The 19,541-nt window shown below is 48.7% G+C and overlaps 1 protein-coding gene across 1 annotated transcript in view; it reads right to left on the reverse strand.

Annotated features, from left to right (window-relative positions):
- LOC106562823 (zinc finger SWIM domain-containing protein 6) overlaps positions 1 to 19,541 on the reverse strand; it is a 105,753-nt gene that overhangs the window by 51,559 nt on the left and 34,653 nt on the right. The window contains exons 2-5 of the mRNA XM_045703293.1: positions 13,158 to 13,514; positions 12,519 to 12,667; positions 9,715 to 9,865; positions 5,708 to 5,887 (exon numbers count right to left, since the gene is read on the reverse strand). Coding sequence (XP_045559249.1) covers positions 5,708 to 5,887; positions 9,715 to 9,865; positions 12,519 to 12,667; positions 13,158 to 13,514 — 837 coding nt within the window. The remainder of the gene's footprint in view (positions 1 to 5,707; positions 5,888 to 9,714; positions 9,866 to 12,518; positions 12,668 to 13,157; positions 13,515 to 19,541) is intronic.

The following is a 19,541-nucleotide window of genomic DNA, read 5'->3' on the forward strand; positions in this document are numbered from 1 at the left end:
GAGAGAGTGAAACTAGCATTAGATTGAGGGGAGGGAGGGAGGGAGGGAGAGAGAGAGAGAAACTAGCATTGAGGGGAGGGAGGGAGGGAGGGAGAGAGAGAAACTAGCATTAGATTGAGGGGAGGGAGGGAGAGAGAGAGAGAAACGAGCATTAGATTGAGGGGAGGGAGGGAGGGAGAGAGAGAAACTAGCATTAGATTGAGGGGAGGGAGGGAGGGAGGGAGGGAGGGAGGGAGGGAGGAGGGAGGGAGGGAGGGAGGGAGGGAGGGAGAGAAACTAGCATTGAGGGGAGGGAGGGAGAGAGAGAACGAAACCAGCATTGAGGGAGGGAGAAAGTAGCATTGAGGGAGGGAGAGAGAGAGAGTGAAACCAGCATTGAGCGGAGAGAGAGAGAAACTAGCATTAGATTGAGGGGAGGGAGGGAGGGAGGGAGGGAGGGAGAGAGAGAAACAAGCATTAGATTGAGGGGAGGGAGGGAGAGAGAGAGCAACTAGCATTAGATTGAGGGGGGAGGGAGGGAGAGAAACTAGCATTGAGGGGAGGGAGGGAGGGAGAGAGAGAAACTAGCATTAGATTGAGGGGAGGGAGGGAGGGAGAGAGAGAAACTAGCATTAGATTGAGGGGAGGGAGGGAGAGAGAGAGAGAAACTAGCATTGAGGGGAGGGAGGGAGGGAGGGAGAGACAGAAACTAGCATTGAGGGGAGGGAGGGAGAGAGAGAGAGAAACTAGCGTTAGATTGAGGGGAGGGAGGGAGAGAGAGAGAGAAACTAGCATTAGATTGAGGGGAGGGAGGGAGAGAGAGAGAAACTAGCATTAGATTGAGGGGAGGGAGGGAGAGAGAGAAACTAGCATTAGATTGAGGGGAGGGAGGGAGAGAGAGAAACTAGCATTAGATTGAGGGGAGGGAGGGAGAGAGAGAGAGAAACTAGCATTAGATTGAGGGGAGGGAGGGAGAGAGAGAGAAACTAGCATTAGATTGAGGGGAGGGAGGGAGAGAGAGAGAAACTAGCATTAGATTGAGGGGAGGGAGGGAGAGAGAGCGAAACTAGCATTAGATTGAGGGGAGGGAGGGAGAGAGAAACTAGCATTAGATTGAGGGGAGGGAGGGAGAGAGAAACTAGCATTAGATTGAGGGGAGGGAGGGAGAGAGAAGCATTGAGGGGAGGGAGGGAGGGAGGGAGGGAGGGAGGGAGGGAGGGAGGGAGGGAGGGAGGGAGGGAGGGAGGGAGGGAGGGAGGGAGGGAGGGAGAGAGAGAAAGAAACCAGCATTGAGGGGGGGGAGGGAGCGAGAGAGAGAAACTAGCATTGAGGGGAGGGAGAAACTAGCATTGAGGGAGGGAGAGAGAGAGAGAGAAACCAGCATTAGATTGAGGGGAGGGAGGGAGGGAGAGAGAGAAACTAGCATTAGATTGAGGGGAGGGAGGGAGGGAGGGAGAGAGAGAAACTAGAATTAGATTGAGGGGAGGGAGGGAGAGAGAGAGAGAAACTAGCATTAGATTGAGGGGAGGGAGGGAGAGAGAGAGAGAAACTAGCATTAGATTGAGGGGAGGGAGGGGAGAGAGAGAGAAACTAGCATTAGATTGAGGGGAGGGAGGGAGGAGAGAGAGAAACTAGCATTAGATTGAGGGGAGGGAGGGAGGGAGAAACTAGCATTAGATTGAGGGGAGGGAGGGAGAGAGAGAAACTAGCATGATTGAGGGGAGGGAGGGAGAGAGAGAACTAGCATTGAGGGAGGGAGGGAGGGAGGGAGGGAGGGAGGGAGGAGGGAGGGAGGGAGGGAGGGAGGGAGGGAAAGAAACCAGCATTGAGGGGAGGGAGGGAGCAGAGAGAGAAACTAGCATTGAGGGGAGGGAGAAACTAGCATTGAGGGAGGGAGAGAGAGAGAGAAACCAGCATTAGATTGAGGGGAGGGAGGGAGAGAGAGAGAAACTAGCATTAGATTGAGGGGAGGGAGGGAGGGAGGGAGAGAGAGAAACTAGAATTAGATTGAGGGGAGGGAGGGAGGGAGAGAGAGAAACTAGCATTGAGGGGAGGGAGGGAGAGAGAGAGAAACTAGCATTGAGGGGAGGGAGGGAGAGAGAGAGAAACTAGCATTAGATTGAGGGGAGGGAGGGAGAGAGAGAGAAACTAGCATTAGATTGAGGGGAGGGAGGGAGGGAGGGAGAGAGAGAAACTAGAATTAGATTGAGGGGAGGGAGGGAGGGAGGGAGAGAGAAACTAGCATTAGATTGAGGGGAGGGAGGGAGGGAGGGAGGGAGAGAGAGAGAAACTAGCATTAGATTGAGGGGAGGGAGGGAGAGAGAGAGAAACTAGCATTAGATTGAGGGGAGGGCGGGAGGGAGGGAGAGAGAGAGAAACTAGCATTAGATTGAGGGGAGGGAGGGAGAGAGAGAAACTAGCATTAGATTGAGGGGAGGGAGGGAGAGAGAGAAACTAGCATTAGATTGAGGGAGGGAGGGAGGGAGAGAGAGAGAAACTAGCATTAGATTGAGGGGAGAGGAGGGAGGGAGGGAGGGAGAAACTAGCATTAGATTGAGGGGTGGGAGGGAGGGAGGGAAAGAGAGAAACTAGCATTGAGGGGTGGGAGGGAGGGAGAGAGAGAGAAACTAGCATTGAGGGGAGGGAGGGAGGGAGAGAGAGAAACTAGCATTGAGGGGAGGGAGGGAGGGAGAGAGAGAGAAACTAGCATTGAGGGGAGGGAGGGATTGAGAGAGAGAGAGAAACTAGCATTGAGGGGAGGGAGGGAGGGAGAGAGAGAGAGAAACTAGCATTGAGGGGAGGGAGGGAGGGAGAGAGAGAGAGAAACTAGCATTGAGGGGAGGGAGGGAGGGAGAGAGAGAAACTAGCATTGAGGGGAGGGAGGGAGGGAGAGAGAGAAACTAGCATTGAGGGGAGGGAGGGAGGGAGAGAGAGAAACTAGCATTGAGGGGAGGGAGGGAGGGAGAGAGAGAAACTACCATTGAGGGGAGGGAGGGAGGGAGAGAGAGAAACTAGCATTGAGGGAGGGAGGGAGGGAGGGAGGGAGGGAGGGAGGGAGGGAGGGAGGGAGGGAGGGAGAAACTTTGAGGGAGGGAGGGAGGCAGGAGGGGAGGGAGGGAGGGAGGGAGGGAGAAACTAGCATTGAGGGGAGGGAGGAGGGAGCAGAGAGGGAGAGAAATCAGCATTGAAGGGAGGGAGAAACTAGCATTGAGGGGAGGGAGGGAGGAGAGAGAGAGAGAGAAATCAGCATTGAAGGGAGGGAGAAACTAGCATTGAGGGGAGGGAGGGAAGGAGAGAGAGAGAGAAACTAGCATTGAGGGGAGGGAGGGAGGGAGGGAGAGAGAGAAACTAGCATTGAGGGGAGGGAGGGAGAGAGAGAAACTAGCATTGAGGGGAGGGAGAGAGGGAGGGAGAGAGAGAAACTAGCATTGAGGGGAGGGAGGGAGGGAGGGAGAGAGAGAAACTAGCATTGAGGGGAGGGAGGGAGGGAGGGAGGGAAGGAGGGAGAGAAACTAGTATTGAGGGGAGGGAGGGAGGGACGGAGGGAGGGAGGGAGAGAAACTAGCATTGAGGGGAGGGAGGGAGGGAGAGAGAGAGAGAAACTAGCATTGAGGGGAGGGAGGGAGGGAGGGAGAGAGAGAAACTAGCATTGAGGGGAGGGAGGGAGAGAGAGAAACTAGCATTGAGGGGAGGGAGAGAGGGAGGGAGAGAGAGAAACTAGCATTGAGGGGAGGGAGGGAGGGAGGGAGAGAGAGAAACTAGCATTGAGGGGAGGGAGGGAGGGAGGGAAGGAGGGAGAGAAACTAGCATTGAGGGGAGGGAGGGAGGGAGGGAGAGAGAGAAACTAGCATTGAGGGGAGGGAGGGAGGGAGGGAGAGAGAGAAACTAGCATTGAGGGGAGGGAGGGAGGGAGAGAGAGAAACTAGCATTGAGGGGAGGGAGGGAGAGAAACTAGCATTGAGGGGAGGGAGGGAGGGAGAGAAACTAGCATTGAGGGGAGGGAGGGAGGGAGGGAGAGAAACTAGCATTGAGGGGAGGGAGGGAGGGAGGGAGGGAGAGAAACTAGCATTGAGGGGAGGGAGGGAGGGAGGGAGAGAAACTAGCATTGAGGGGAGGGAGGGAGGGAGAGAAACTAGCATTAGATTGAGGGGAGGGAGGGAGGGAGAGAGAGAGAGAAACTAGCATTGAGGGGAGGGAGGGAGGGAGAGAGAGAAACTAGCATTGAGGGGAGGGAGGGAGGGAGGGAGGGAGAGAAACTAGCATTGAGGGGAGGGAGGGAGGGAGGGAGGGAGAGAAACTAGCATTGAGGGGAGGGAGGGAGGGAGGGAGAGAAACTAGCATTGAGGGGAGGGAGGGAGGGAGGGAGGGAGAGAAACTAGCATTGAGGGGAGGGAGGAGAGAGAGAGAGAAACTAGCATTGAGGGGAGGGAGGGAGGGAGGGAGGGAGAAACTAGCATTAGATTGAGGGGAGGGAGGGAGGGAGGGAGGGAGGGAGGGAGGGAGGGAGGGAGGGAGGGAGGGAGGGAGGGAGGGAGGGAGGGAGGGAGGGAGGGAGGGAGAAACTAGCATTGAGGGGAGGGAGGGAGGGAGGGAGGGAGGGAGGGAGGGAGGGAGGGAAACTAGCATTGAGGGGAGGAAGGGAGGGAGGGAGGGAGAAACTAGCATTGAGGGGAGGGAGGAGGGAGAGAGAGAGAAACCAGCATTGAGGGGAGGGGGGGGAGGGAGAGAGCGAAACTAGCATTAGATTGAGGGGAGGGAGGGAGAGAGAGAGAGAGAGAGAAACTAGCATTGAGGGGAGGGAGGGAGGGAGAGAGAGAGAAACTAGCATTGAGGGGAGGGAGGGAGGGAGAGAGAGAGAGAGAAACTAGCATTGAGGGGAGGGAGGGAGAGAGAGAGAAACTAGCATTGAAGGGAGGGAGAAACTAGCATTGAGGGGAGGGAGGGAGGGAGAGAGAGAGAAACCAGCATTGAGGGGAGGGAGGAGGGAGAGAGAGAGAAACCAGCATTGAGGGGAGGGGGGAGGGAGAGAGCGAAACTAGCATTAGATTGAGGGGAGGGAGGGAGAGAGAGAGAGAGAGAGAAACTAGCATTGAGGGGAGGGAGGGAGGGAGAGAGAGAGAAACTAGCATTGAGGGGAGAGGGAGAGAGAGAGAGAAACTAGCATTAGATTGAGGGAAGGGAGGGAGAGAGAGAAACTAGCATTGAGGGGAGGGAGGGAGAGAGAGAAACTAGCATTGAGGGGAGGGAGGGAGAGAGAGAAACTAGCATTGAGGGGAGGGAGGGAGGGAGGGAGAGAAACTAGCATTGAGGGGAGGGAGGGAGGGAGGGAGAGAAACTAGCATTGAGGGGAGGGAGGGGGGAGAGAGAGAAACTAGCATTGAGGGGAGGGAGGGGAGAGAAACTAGCATTGAGGGGAGGGAGGGAGAGAGAGAGAGAGAGAGAGAGAGAGAGAGAGAGAGAGAGAGAGAGAGAGAGAGAGAGAGAGAGAGAGAGAGAGAGAGAGAGAGAGAGAGAGAGAGAGAGAGAGAGAGAGAGAGAGAAACTAGCATTGAGGGGCGGGAGGGAGAGAGAGAGAAACTAGCATTGAGGGGAGAAAGAGAAACTAGCATTAGATTGAGGGGAGGGAGAGAGAGAGAGTTCAAACATTAGCTGCAGGCTAACAACAGAGAGAGAAACACTGGGGAGGGAGAGAGAACGAAAGAGAAAAGAAAAGAGACCTGTCTCGCACCTTGGTTGCCATGGGCACCCTGAGGCAGGGAGTGGGTGAGGTTGGGCAGATCGTTGCCATGGTTACCGTCCTCCCAGGGACACACGTCCACGCTGTTCCACCTCCTCAGCTGTTTGAGCCACCAACACTTCTGCTCCGTCTTACAGTGGGGGTTTAGCACGATACACATCCACAGAGCACCTGTATACACACACACACACGTCAGGTCTCATCCTACCAAGGTCATGTTCGACTCAGATCAGGAGAGTATTATAAAAAGGTGGTAAACACACAGAACTAAACCAAACTGCAGGTAACAGAGGTGCCACCCATCTCTTGTTTTTCACCCAAAAATGTGTCCAGTGTTGTTATTTAGCGACACTAAAGAAATGGGTTTTAAAGTTCATCCAACTTTTCAAAGTCTAGGGTTTAGAAAGTTATCCGATCAATTTTTTCACTCCAAACTATTTGAAGGGAGTCGCACACTTAGTAGATGCAGTCTTGAACTGACACACAATACAACTGTTCACGTACTGTCACAGACACACATCAATACTAGCTAGGTAAACAGAAACAAACTAAAGACTAAAAGTGAAGTCTCAGAGGATATCACAACACATTCAGGGATATATAGGACGTTGGTGTCACAAAGACAAACCAAAAACACATGCACGTACATACACACACATTACAACTACAATTGGACATTAGGCAACGATTGATGGAAGAAAGGGGGAGGAAAATGTTGAGAAACACGGAGAGGGACAAGGAGAGAGCGAGAGAGAGAAAAAAGAAATGGAGATGAAGTAGAGAAGGAATGAAGGAAGGCTTTGTGTCTGGAGGAGAGGAGTAACGGCCCTGAGGTGGAGTGAAAGACAAAAGAAGAAAGCAGCCGTGAGGCAGCATTTGCCACACATCAAGCAGGCAGAGAAGGACTCTGGGAGAGAATGATGTCTGGACTTCAAATCATCGTTACACTTCCAAAAACACAAACTAATGCAGCAAAACTTCCAGTGTGGGTGTGTGTTTATGTGTCTGACGAAGCCATCCCTAAAAAGCAGAGAACAAGACCAGAAGCAAAAAAGAGACAACTAAACAAAACAACAACAAAGGCTGGAGATAAAACAGCAGTCATTGTCATGGTAACAGACCGGGGGGATTCTGAGTTCTGACTGTCCGTCTAGTGATTAGGAGTAAACAGCCTGTAATCCATTCAAAGACCGACGCTTAGTCTCTGCGCCTACCCACAGGGCTGGTGTGTGTGTGTGAGAGAGAGAAAGAGTGTGTGTCCCAGAACATAGGATACAGAAATTAAAATAGGTGGTTGAAATGTAGGGACTTTTCTGTCCTCATTCACACATGAGCAGGAGAGCAGAACCAACATAACACAGGCTACACACACGTGTGTGTGTGTGTGTGTGTGTGTGTGTGTGTGTGTGTGTGTGTGTGTGTGTGTGTGTGTGTGTGTGTGTGTGTGATCTGTACTAATGCGAGTACTTCCTATCCAGAGTAGTATGGTGGATAGCGTGTGTCGGTGACAGTGGCATAGATTCATAATAAAAACAACAGCAGGCAAGGAAGAGAGTTTGTTGTACAGTACATAAAATATCCTACTGTTCACACCAGCCAGTTTATTAGGTACACTCATGTAGTACCGGGTCGGACCCTCCTTTGCCTCCAGAACAGCCTGAATTCTTCAGGGCATTCCACAAGTTGGTGGAAACGGTCCACAGGTATGTTGGTCCAAGCTGACGCAATGGCATCACGCAGTTGCTGCAGATTGGACGACGGTGCATTCATGCTGCGAACAGTCCGTTCCATCTCATCCAAAAGATGCTCTACTGGGATGAGGTCTGGGGACTGCGCGGCCCACTCAAGTAAACTGAACTCGCTGTCATGTTCCAGGCAACGTTTTTCCCCTCCTCAATTGTCCAGTGTTGGTAATCGCATGCCCACTGGATACGCATCTTCCTGTTTTTAGCTGATAGGAGTGGAACCCGGTGTGGTCGTCTGCTGCAATAGCCTGACCGTGACAAGGACCGATAAGGTGTGTGTTCCAAGACGCCGTTCTGGACACCACTGTTGTACTGCGCCATTATTTGCCTGTTAGCTTGCATGATTCTTGTCATCATCTTTGACCTCAAATCAACAAGCTGTTTTTGTCCACAGGACTGCCGCTGACTGGATGGTTTTCGTTTGTTGCACCATTCTCTGTAAACGCTACACACTGTTGTGTGTGAAAAGCCCAGGAGGCTGGACATTTCTGAGATACTGGAACCGGCACGCCTGACACCGATGATCATACCACTCTCAAAGTCACTTAGGTCGATCGTTTTGCCCATTCTAACGTTCAATCAAACAGTAACTGAATGCCTCGATGCCCGTCTGCCTGCTTTATATAGCAAGCAAAGGCCACGTGACTCACTGTCTGTAGGAGCGATCCATTTTCGTAAACGGGGTTGTGTATCTAAAAAACTGGCCGGTGAGTATGTGTGTACTCACCGGCCAGGAAACGCTCGTGCTCAGGTCTTTTCAACGCTGGTCCGACCAATCGGATACCACGCTTCAAAATTGCTTCGATCACGTGGACTGGGATATGTTCCGGATAGCCTCAGACAACATTGATATACGCTGACTCGGTGAGCGAGTTTATTAGCAAGTGCATCGGTGATGTTGTACCCACGGTGACTATTAAAACCTTTAACTAGAAACCGTGGATTGATGGCAGCATTCGCGCAAACTGAAAGCGCGAACCACGACTTTTAATAATGGCAAGGCGACCAGAAAGATGACCAAATACAAACAGTGTAGTTATTCCCTCCGCAAGGCAATCAAACAAGCAAAGCATCAGTATAAAGACAAAGTAGAGTCGCAATTCAACGGCTCAAACACGAGACGCATGTGGCAGGGTCTACAGTCAATCACGTATTGCAAAAAGTAAACCAGCCCCGTCGCGGACAACAACGTCTTGCTCCCAGACAAATTAAACAACTTCTTTGCTCGCTTTGAGGACAATACAGTGCCACTGACATGGCCCGCGACCAAAACCTGTGGGCTCTCCTTCAACGTGGCCAACGTGAGTAAAACCCTGCCGGTCCAGATGGCATCCCTAGCCACGTCCTCAGAGCATGCGCGGACCAGCTGGCTGGTGTGTTTACGGACATATTCAATCAATCCCTATCCCAGTCTGCTGTGCCCACATGCTTCAAGAGGGCCACCATTGTTCCTGTTCCCAAGAAAGCGAAGGTAACTGAGCTAAACGACTATCGCCCCGTAGCACTCACTTCTGTCATCATGAAGTGCTTTGAGACTAGTCAAGGACCATATCACCTCCACCCTACCTGATACCCTAGACCCACTGCAATTTGCTTACCGCCCCATAGGTCCACAGACGACGCAATCACACTACCCTAACCCATCTGGACAAGAGGAATACCTATATAAGAATGCTGTTCATCGACTACAGCTCAGCATTTAACACCATAGTACCCTCCAAACTCGTCATTAAGCTTGAGACCCCGGGTCTCGACCTCGCCCTTTGCAACTGGGTCCGGGACTTCCTGACGGGCCGCCACCAGGTGGTGAGGGTAGGAAAAAACATCTCCACCCCGCTGATCCTCAACACTGGGGCCCCACAAGGGTGCGTTCTCAGCCCTCTCCTGTACTCCCTGTTCACCCATGACCGCGTGGCCATGCACACTTCCAACTCAAATCATCTAGTTTGCAGACGACACTACAGTGGTGTGCTTGATTACCAACAACGACGAGATGCCGCACGGCCATCGCTCATCCATATATTTATATGTACATATTCTTATTCATCCCTTTACACTTGTGTGTGTATAAGGTAGTTGTTGTGAAATTGTTAGATTACTTGTTAGATATTACTGCACTGTCAGAACTAGAAGCACAAGCATTTCGCTACACTCGCATTAACATCTGCTAACCATGTGTAAGTGAACAATAACATTTGATTTGATTTAACTAAATCTGAATGAATTCTGCTGCTCATTAGTGTGTGTGCTCACCTAGTTCATCCCAGAGCTGTCTGTACTTGTCGGTCATGGTGGTGCCCTGCTGTCTCCACAGTGCCAGGCGAGGGTCGGCCATGAACTGTTCTGTGATCAGTGTTAACATCCTGGCACCGTTGGAGTCACGCATACGAAGCATCTCCCTCACCTATGGGACAAGGAGGACAGCATCCGTGTTTGTAAAGGAATCAGAGAGCTTAAAGCAGGCAGACATTAAAACCAGGGTGGGGCAGGGGTGTTAATGGTCAGCCAGTCTTTACATAACGGTCAAGACATTAGTGCTAGCAAAATATTTCCCACTAGCGCTAGGGTTAAGGCTGTGTCCCTAATGGCACTCTATTAGAGGTCGACCGATTAATCGGAATGGCCGATTAATTAGGGCCGATTTCAAGTTTTCATAACAATCGGAAATCGGTATTTTTGGATGCTGATTTGGCCGATATTTTTTTCTTATTCTTATTCTCAATGACGGCCTAGGAACGGTGGGTTAACTGCCTTGTTCAGGGGCAGAACGACAGATTTTTACCTTGTCAGCTCAAGGATTCAATCTTGCAACCTTACGGTTAACTAGTCCAACGCTCTAACCACCGGCTTTACATTGCACTCCACAAGGAGCCTGCCTGTTACGCGAATGCAGTAAGAAGCCAAGGTAAGTTGCTAGCTAGCATTAAACTTATCTTATAAAAAACAATCAATAAATCATAATCACTAGTTAACTACACATGGTTGATGATATTACTACTTTATCTAGCCTGTCCTGCGTTGCATATAATCGCTTAGGTACACGTTGCTCCAACCATAAACATCAATGCCTTTCTTAAAATCAATACACAAGTATATATTTTTAAACCTGCATATTTAGTTAATATTGCTTGCTAACATGAATTTCTTTTAACTAGGGAAATGTGTCGCTTCTCTTGCAAACAGAGTCAGGGTATATGTAGCAGTTCGGGCCGCCTGGCTCGTTGCGAACTGTGAAGACTATTTCTTCCTAACAAAGACAGCTGACTTTGTTAACCATAAACATCAATGCCTTTCTTAAAATCAATACACAGAAGTATATATGTTTAAACCTGCATATTTAGCTAAAAGAAATCCAGGTTAGCAGGCAATACTAACCAGGTGAAATTGTGTCATTTTGCGTTCATTGCACGCAGAGTCAGGGTATATGCAACAGTTTGGGCCGCCTGGCTCGTTGTGAACTAATTTGGCAGAATTTTACGTAATTATGAGATAACATTGAAGGTTGTGCAATGTAACAGGAATATTTAGACTTAGGGATGCCACCCGTTAGATAAAATACAGAACGGTTCCGTATTTCACTGACAGGAAAAACGTTTTGTTTTCGAGATGATAGTTTCCGGATTCGACCATATTAATGACCTAAGGCTCGTATTTCTGTGCGTTATTATGTTATAATTAAGTCTATGATTTGATAGAGCAGTCTGACTGAGCGATGGTAGGCAGCAGCAGGCTCGTAAGCATTCATTCAAACAGCACTTTTGTGCGTTTGCCAGCAGCCCTTCGCAATGCATTGCGCTGTTTATGACTTCAAGCCTGTCAACTCCCAAGATTAGGCTTGTGTAACCGATGTGAAATGGCTAGCTAGTTAGCCCGGTGCGCGCTAATAGCGTTTCAAACGTCACTCGCTCTGAGACTTGGAGTAGTTTTTCCCCTTGCTCTGCATGGGTAACGCTGCTTCGAGGGTGGCTGTTGTCGATGTGTTCCTGGTTCCAGCCCAGGTAGGAACGAGGAGAGGGACGGAAGCTATACTGTTACACTGGTAATACTAAAGTGCCTATAAGAACATCCAATAGTCAAAGGTATATGAAATACAAATCGTATAGAGAGAAATAGTCCTATAATTCCTATAATAACTACAACCTAAAACTTCTTACCTGGGAATATTGAAGACTCATGTTAAAAGGAACCACCAGCTTTCATATGTTCTCATGTTCTGAGCAAGGAACTTAAACGTTAGCTTTTTTACATGGCACATATTGCACTTTTACTTTCTTCTCCAAAACTTTGTTTTTGCATTATTTAAACCAAATTGAACATGTTTCATTATTTATTTGAGGCTAAATTGATTGTACTGATGTATCAGCTTTTTTTGGTCCTCCAATAATCGGTATCGGCGTTGAAAAACCATAATCGGTCGACCTCTACACCCTATCCCTATGTAATGCACTACTTCTGACCAGAGTCCATAACATATTCATTATGTAATGCACTACTTCTGACCAGAGTCCATAACATATTCATTATGTAATGCACTACTTCTGACCAGAGTCCATAACATATTCATTATGTAATGCACTACTTCTGACCAGAGTCCATAACATATTCATTATGTAATGCACTACTTCTGACCAGATGGGTCCAGATCAAAAGTAGGGAATTGAGTTTCAGGCTAAATATTTGACATTAGGTTAAATCTACACTTGAAGAGCATATGACAATGCAGAAGTTGACACAGCAGTTAGTCTTCTCTACACCAGAGGAGTGTAAGTGTACATCAAGGACTAAAAACATCAAAACCTCAACAATGGCACTGTTTAATGTACATGCCAACTGCCATGGTAATGGTCCTTCAGACTAACAACAGAAACCCTGGTAGAAATGCATGCAACATTTTGATGTTATTGAGTTTGTATATGAAAGGAGTTGTGTTTCAGCCTCTTCTGTTAGTAATACTAGTTGTTTTAAAGTTGTACACAGAGAAGCTGTAAGGAGGAGAGTACTCTGTACCAGACTGAAAAGATTCAGTGTCTAAAGGAGGGGGGGGGGGGGGGGGTTACCTTGCTGAACAGCAGGTTGAGTTGTTTCCCAGAGCCGTGGTATCCTCCCTGAGAGAGGAAGAGTTTCACCTGCTCCTGGACCTGCTCCTCATCCAAGTGCCAACAGTTCTCATCATCTACACTGGCTCCTGCTGTGGGGTCCGGGGCCCCTGCACAGACAGAGAGAAGTTAGTAAAACAGTCTCATCATCCATACTGGTCCCTGCCGTGGGATCAGGGGCTCTGCACACAGAGACACGATTTATTCATTTAATGAAATAACTCAAAACTATTATATCTACTTCAGGTAACTTGTGGAGCTGGGGAAACCTGAGAGAGGAGTCATATTTCTATTTTCTTTCTCTCTGCATTGTTGGGAAAGGCCCGTAAGTAACCAAGTTCACCAAGCATGTGACAAATACAATTTGATTATATCCCTCTCTCGACCTCCTCTCTAAAGTAAATAAAAGCCAGGTCTATAGTGTTGATTAGAGGTGGACAGAGTGTTTCGTTTGCAGGCAGCATCAGACTAACGAGCAGCATTGATCTGCCTTTACCTTTAGCTCACAATCAATGTCCTCAGTGGGGCCTACGTACGTGCGCACACACACACACACACACACACACACACACACACACACACACACACACACACACACACCGTGGACCTGGTTGATCTCGGAGTTAGTTGACAGTATCTCATCAGCCAGTTTCTGTGCGGTGGGCAACACCTCCGTATGATGCACTGATATCAGATACTGGACAAACTTCTGCAGCTGATCTCGGCTCATCTGGAACAGCGTCTCTGATATGGGCAGGTGCAGTTTGACCTGGTCGGGCTTCCGTACGCGGTACAGGGCCAGCGCTACAACGTGGGCGCAGTAGAAGATGTCCTTGTTGCCGCAGCTACAGGTTACCGCGGTGATCTTACAGCGGTCGAAGCTGACACTCACGCTGCAGATTATCTCAGGCTGAGAGGACGTGGCCGGGTCTGTTACTGTACCACTCAGATGAAACCCTGGGAAGAAAAAAAAGAGTGAGTTTTAACGAGCCTTTATTGTACAAGCCTTCAATGTGGCATCGACTATAAAATAAAAGTGAAAGAGGGAGAGAAAGAGGAGGGAGGGCGGATATAGAGGGAGAGAATGAGGGAGGGAGGATAGAGGGAGAGAAAGAGGATATAGAGGGAGAGAAAGAGGAGCGAGGGAGGATATAAAGGGAGAGAAAGTGGAGGGAGGGAGGGAGGGAGGGAGGGAGGGAGGGAGGGAGGGAGGGAGGGAGGGAGGGAGGGAGGAGGGAGGGAGGGAGGGAGGGTATAGAGGGAGAGAAAGTGGAAAGAGGGAGGATATAGAGGGCGAGAAAGAGGAGAGAGGGAGGATATAGAGGGCGAGAAAGAGGAGGGAGGGAAGATATAGAGGGAGAGAAAGAGGAGGGAGGGAGGGAGGATATAGAGGGAGAGAAAGAGGAGAGAGGGAGGATATAGAGGGAGAGAAAGAGGAGGGAGGGAGGGAGGGAGGATATAGAGGGAGAGAAAGAGGAGAGAGGGAGGATATAGAGGGAGAGAAAGAGGAGGGAGAGAAAGAGGGAGGGAGGATATAGAGGGAGAGAAAGAGGGAGGGAGGATATAGAGGGAGAGAAAGAGGGAGGGAGGATATAGAGGAAGAGAAAGAGGGAGGGAGGATATAGAGGGAGAGAAAGAGGGAGGGAGGATATAGAGGGAGAGAAAGAGGGAGGGAGGATATAGAGGGAGAGAAAGAGGGAGGGAGGATATAGAGGGAGAGAAAGAGGGAGGGAGGATATAGAGGGAGAGAAAGAGGGAGGGAGGATATAGAGGGAGAGAAAGAGGGAGGGAGGATATAGAGGGAGAGAAAGAAACAAGAGGATTTACATTTCTAGCCCATTCTGATTGGGACATCACACAAAACATCACACATAACTGAGGACATCGAAGCCCAAACCTCTAAAACCTTTAAACAACATACACAAAAACATCAGGCATGGGAGAAGTTTATTAAATCAAACAATTCATTGCAAAGCTATGTCCTCTCAAATAAAGGCATGCCATGTGTAATGGTAGACCTTCATAAACCTTATGAAAGAGGTGCAAAGATATATTCCATATACCCCTAACATCAAATTATGGCCACATTGAATACAGAGCGAAGTCCTGTGGCACGGAAATAAAATCAACGGAAACAGAGAAAGCAGGTTGGGTCAGCAATGATAGCAAGACAGATACTGTGTGTTAGAGTGAATCAGAGCCGGCTCATTTGAATAGTGTTTGATCTCCTGAGCCCTGCGTTTCCAGAGGCGGGGGGAGGGGTTATTATGCGTCTATGAGTATGCATGAGGAGGGCGGGGCTGCAAGTGCCAGTCTATAACACACACTGATGAGCATATGAAAGAGACACAGCCAGCGTGAGATCATGCATTTATTAATATTGGGGAGGAGCCAGGGAGAGAGTGTGTTATTAATTAATTTATGTGCTGAGGAGAGAGTTAGAGAGTTAAAGATGAAAACGTATCGGGGCCAAGTGGAGACATGCATGTATAAATCCACTTATCAAAGATCTGTGGGTGCTGTGATTTCAGGCGTGTATTAACAGGGATATGTAAGCTGCCACAGCTCCTCGACATGGGGCCTGTGTGTGTGTGTGTGTGTGTGTGTGTGTGTGTGTGTGTGTGTGTGTGTGTGTGTGTGTGTGTGTGTGTCAAAAACAGGTTCAGTGTGTGTTCTCCAGCCTTTCCCAGTCCAACGAGTTGAATAACAGAACATCAGAAACATGTGGCTCAAAGACAACTTGGCAGCTCTGATACACCCCTTTGGAAAAGTAACACCTACTGCAATTTATCTTTAGCAGACCAGAAATCCACAACAGGGTGAATAGGAATAAAAAGTCTAACAAAAAGTTTGAAAAAATACAAAACCTATGCCAATCTCTTACAAGCAGATAAATTCCATAACATAAACACCAAGGTCTATCACATTAAGACCGCTGCCTGGGCTCTTTAGTGGGCCCTCCCTCCTTTTCCTTCCCTTTCTCCATCCATCTTAGTTCTCTCCCTCTCTGTTTGACAGATGGGTCAGTAATGAACTCTTCTTTCTCTCCTGTACATCGGTTTGGCCACCACAAACTAGTCCCACGTGAAAAATGCACTTTTAATTTAGCTCATCGCTGAGCACAGGAATATAACTATTCACACAGCCTTCTCTCCCTCTTCTTCCCGACTGCTGGTTGGTATGAAATCTTCAGTATCTCATGTGCTAGCTATTAGACTGTGTTCCCCTCCTCTGCCCCCCTCAGCCCCCTCCCAAAGTGCAGCTAAGGGCTGCTGTGTGTTGGAGAGGCCAGGGCAGGTTTTCAAAGGAACCATTGCAGACATTTTTAGAACAAGGCTTGTGTGAGGTTGCCCTAGAAACACCCTCATGGCCGCTCTGGTGAAATCGCACTTGGCTTCGAGAGAGAAACAGAGCGAGAGAGCGAGAGAACGCAAGCAGTAGAGAGTGTGTGTGTAAACGCACCATGGCCCCCAGACCACCCATACACTTGGGGGCCCACATCAAAGCACTAGCCCAGATACTCCCTCTCTGCTTTGGAAACCATATGAGTGGTGATAAACCAGCAAGCTCTCTTGACCAGCTACAAGCCCTCCTTCCTCACATTCAACAACATGGGGCCCCCAAAATACCAAACCCCTGCTCTCATTTCAGGGAGAAGGAGAGGCCACAGCCCCTCCAAAATTAACCAATGCAGACCCACAGGAGCAAGAATGTAGCCTTTATATATGGGTCTTATAATAAAATTGGGTTGAGCATTCCCACATTAAGAGAGCTAGTCGAGGCTGGAAGGCTGCTTGCCTAAGCACAAAGCTCTCAGTGTGCAACCATCCACTAGGATAAATTAGATTGGGGAAAAATATGTGTGATGCTCAATCAAATTAAGATTCCAAGTCAATGGAGAAAATTCAGCCACAGGGGCGGGTGGATCATTAACATTATTTGCAGAATTGGTTTGAGTGAATGTCACTTTAAATCTAATATGACACAGTCGTGTGTGTGTGTGTGTGTGTGTGTTTTTTCCTCAATTGGATTTTCTCAACTCCTGTGTCCTTTCCTCCGGTCTTCTCTGGCCTCCTTTTAAAAAAAGGTCAAAGGTAATCGACGAGAGGAGAGGGAAAGTGGTAGAAAATATGCTTGTACGAAATGAGACTCTCCTCCAATCGCGCCGCATCATGCCAATGACTTTAACAGGGTGGAATCCAAATCTAAAAGTATAAAGGTGATAAATATAAAAGTATAAAGGTGATAAAAACTATTTTGCTGGTAGTTATGTAATACATTTTGTTTAAATAAGTAGCGTATCGTTTAAAAATTTGCATGCTTTTCTCCTTCGAAGAAAACAATAGCTGGTTCAAATGGGGTGTGGCAGATTTCAAAACTCTTCCTCAAAAGATTCAGAAAGGATACGCTTGTGCTTCCTCATCTAACGGAGACTATCGAGGAGGGGAGGACCGTCTTCTGTTGCCTACTAATGAATTAACACTCTCCTCAACCACTTAGAGAGACGGAGGAGAGAGGACAGAGCAGAGAGGACGGAGCAGAGAGGACGGAGGAGAGAGGACGGAGGAGAGACGGCAGATTTGTCCAAATAATAAAAGGCCTGTGTGTGAAAGAAAGAAAGAAAGATGTAGGCCTATATAAACGAGGATAGAGAGAGGACAAGAGAAGTGAGGTTTTAGCTTGACATTTAATCACATTACCACATGAGCAACAGACAGACAGGGAACAGCTCAATCCAGCTCTGTACCAAAGCAAGCCAGAGCCAAGGTCCATTTCAGCTCAGTAGAAGACCGCAGTAGAAGGGGAATGGATCCTAGTCAGAGGAGTCCTCCAGTAGATCTAAAGAAGGGCTCGTTTGGAATTCCATATGGCCAGAGTCAGAGGAGCTGAGAGGAGATCTGACTAGCATGTGAAGAATGGTGCTCTATTGCAGGAGAGGAGAGAGGGTGGGGTGGAACCACAGAGATGGGATGAATATCCCTATGGGCCCTGATCAAAAGTGGTGCACTAGATAGGGAACAGGGCGCTATATGGGATGGACACTTGGAGGTCTGGGTGGAACTAAGAACCCTTTGAAAAGTGAGTGAGCAATCTGTTCAGCCCATAGGCCTATATTAGTGATGTCATTGTCTAAAACAACCTCCGAAGGGCTGGCTGTGTAACTCCAGAGGAAATCTGAGAAGGAAAGAGTCAGAGAGGTTTTAGGGTGTGGGTGTACACCTCGGTCTTACTGGGAGTGGAGGGGGAATAAGAGGAGCTTGTGTATTCCAGAGGAGGCTGCTGAGGGGAGGACGGCTCATAATAATGGCCGGAACGGAGCAAATGGAATGGCATCAAACACCTGGAAACCATGTCTGATATATTTGATACTATTCCACTGATTCCGCTCCAGTCATTACCACGAGCCCCAATTAAGGTGCCAGCAACCTCCTGTGATGTATTCCCATGTGAGAGAGAGCCAGAAGAATGACAGGGGTCCTATAAGGAAGCCCTCATACAGAGACCATAAACACTGATCAATACATTTACACAAGGGACGCTGCTTTAGGAGTGTTGTAGTGTGTGTGAGGTCTAGGTGAGGGTCAAGCTGGAATAGCACAGCTGAGCAGCAAGGGTGGCCATGTTTGTGCTATGACCTCTGAAAGATCAAAGGCCTTGTCTTCCACAGGAGCAGTCACACCAACCAGAGCCAGCTGTAGCCTAGAAAATAAACCCTTTTTTGATTTTTTACATTCTATCAATTTCAATTCCATTACTTCTACATGTGAATTTGACGGCAAATGTGCATATTAATCATCAGGATGGAGTGTGTGTGTGTGTGAGATTGGAGGTGTCATCCTGCGGCTACTTAAATGACAGTCGACTCTGATCTAGCCGGGTGAAGCCGCCACGAGATCCATCAGGAATGACTTGCAATTTCCAAACTATCACTTACAAAATGGAGTCTAATTTTGTTGGATTGGACAGTCAGACCCAGTCTGTTTCACTGGCCTGTTGAGTGATTCTGGAGCTTGGCAGAGGATGGCTGTCTGACTAGCCGTGAGACATTCAACTGAATTATTTGGACAGCGGGGTTTTAGCAAGCCTCTTTGAAACCGCATGCCTGATTTGGTCTCTCGGTCTATACATCCATCACAACCATGTGAAGAGTTAGGAGGGAAATTAGAGATGTATGGAAATTAGCATGTGTAAGTACCAAGAGAAGTCCCTCAAGAGTCTCTTGGCTGAAGATGAACACAAGTGGTTGGTGTGTGTGTGTGTGTGTGTGTGTGTGTGTGTGTGTGTGTGTGTGTGTGTGTGTGAAGATGAATGTACTGAGGATCCATTGAAAAGCCATTGTCAGCTCTTTAAAGCTTAGGCTAAGTGTGTTTGTAAGGACAAGCCTCTACATCAGGAAGGGGATTACAGACAGTGACATGGGGACACATGAGACTAGACCTAAACATCTACAATGTCACGAGACTGGTACAAATCCAAGCACAAAAAAAACATGAAAATCATGGTTGGGTTTTGATGATGATGGCCAAGGGAAATCTGAATGTGCTTCTCACACACCTTCGAACAGAGAATCAGAGGGGAAGTAAAAAGAGTGTGTGTGTGTGTTATGGGCGACTAGTCAGGAAGTAACCTTCCCTTTGCCCCTCCCATTCCGTTGGAAAGTCAACTGACATGCTAGACTCCCCCCAGCGTGCGCGCGCACACACACACACACACATTTTGTTTTACTATCCTTGTGGGGACCAAAAGAAATGTCCCTAAACCCTACAAGGATAGTAAAACCAAACACCCACACACACCTACCTGACTACTAAAGTATGCTTCCTACTCCCAAAAACACAGCCCCTCTTCCTTTCTCCCCCTCCCCCCAACACTCACTCAGTGCTGCCTAGCCCTAAGCTGACCTGCTTTGTGTGTGCTGACGTCACTCACCAGACAAGAGGCAGCACTCCAGACACACACATATAACGGCCTTAGACTAGGGGG

This window comes from Salmo salar, chromosome ssa20 (assembly GCF_905237065.1).
Source record: "Salmo salar chromosome ssa20, Ssal_v3.1, whole genome shotgun sequence".
NCBI classification, from domain to species: domain Eukaryota; kingdom Metazoa; phylum Chordata; class Actinopteri; order Salmoniformes; family Salmonidae; genus Salmo; species Salmo salar.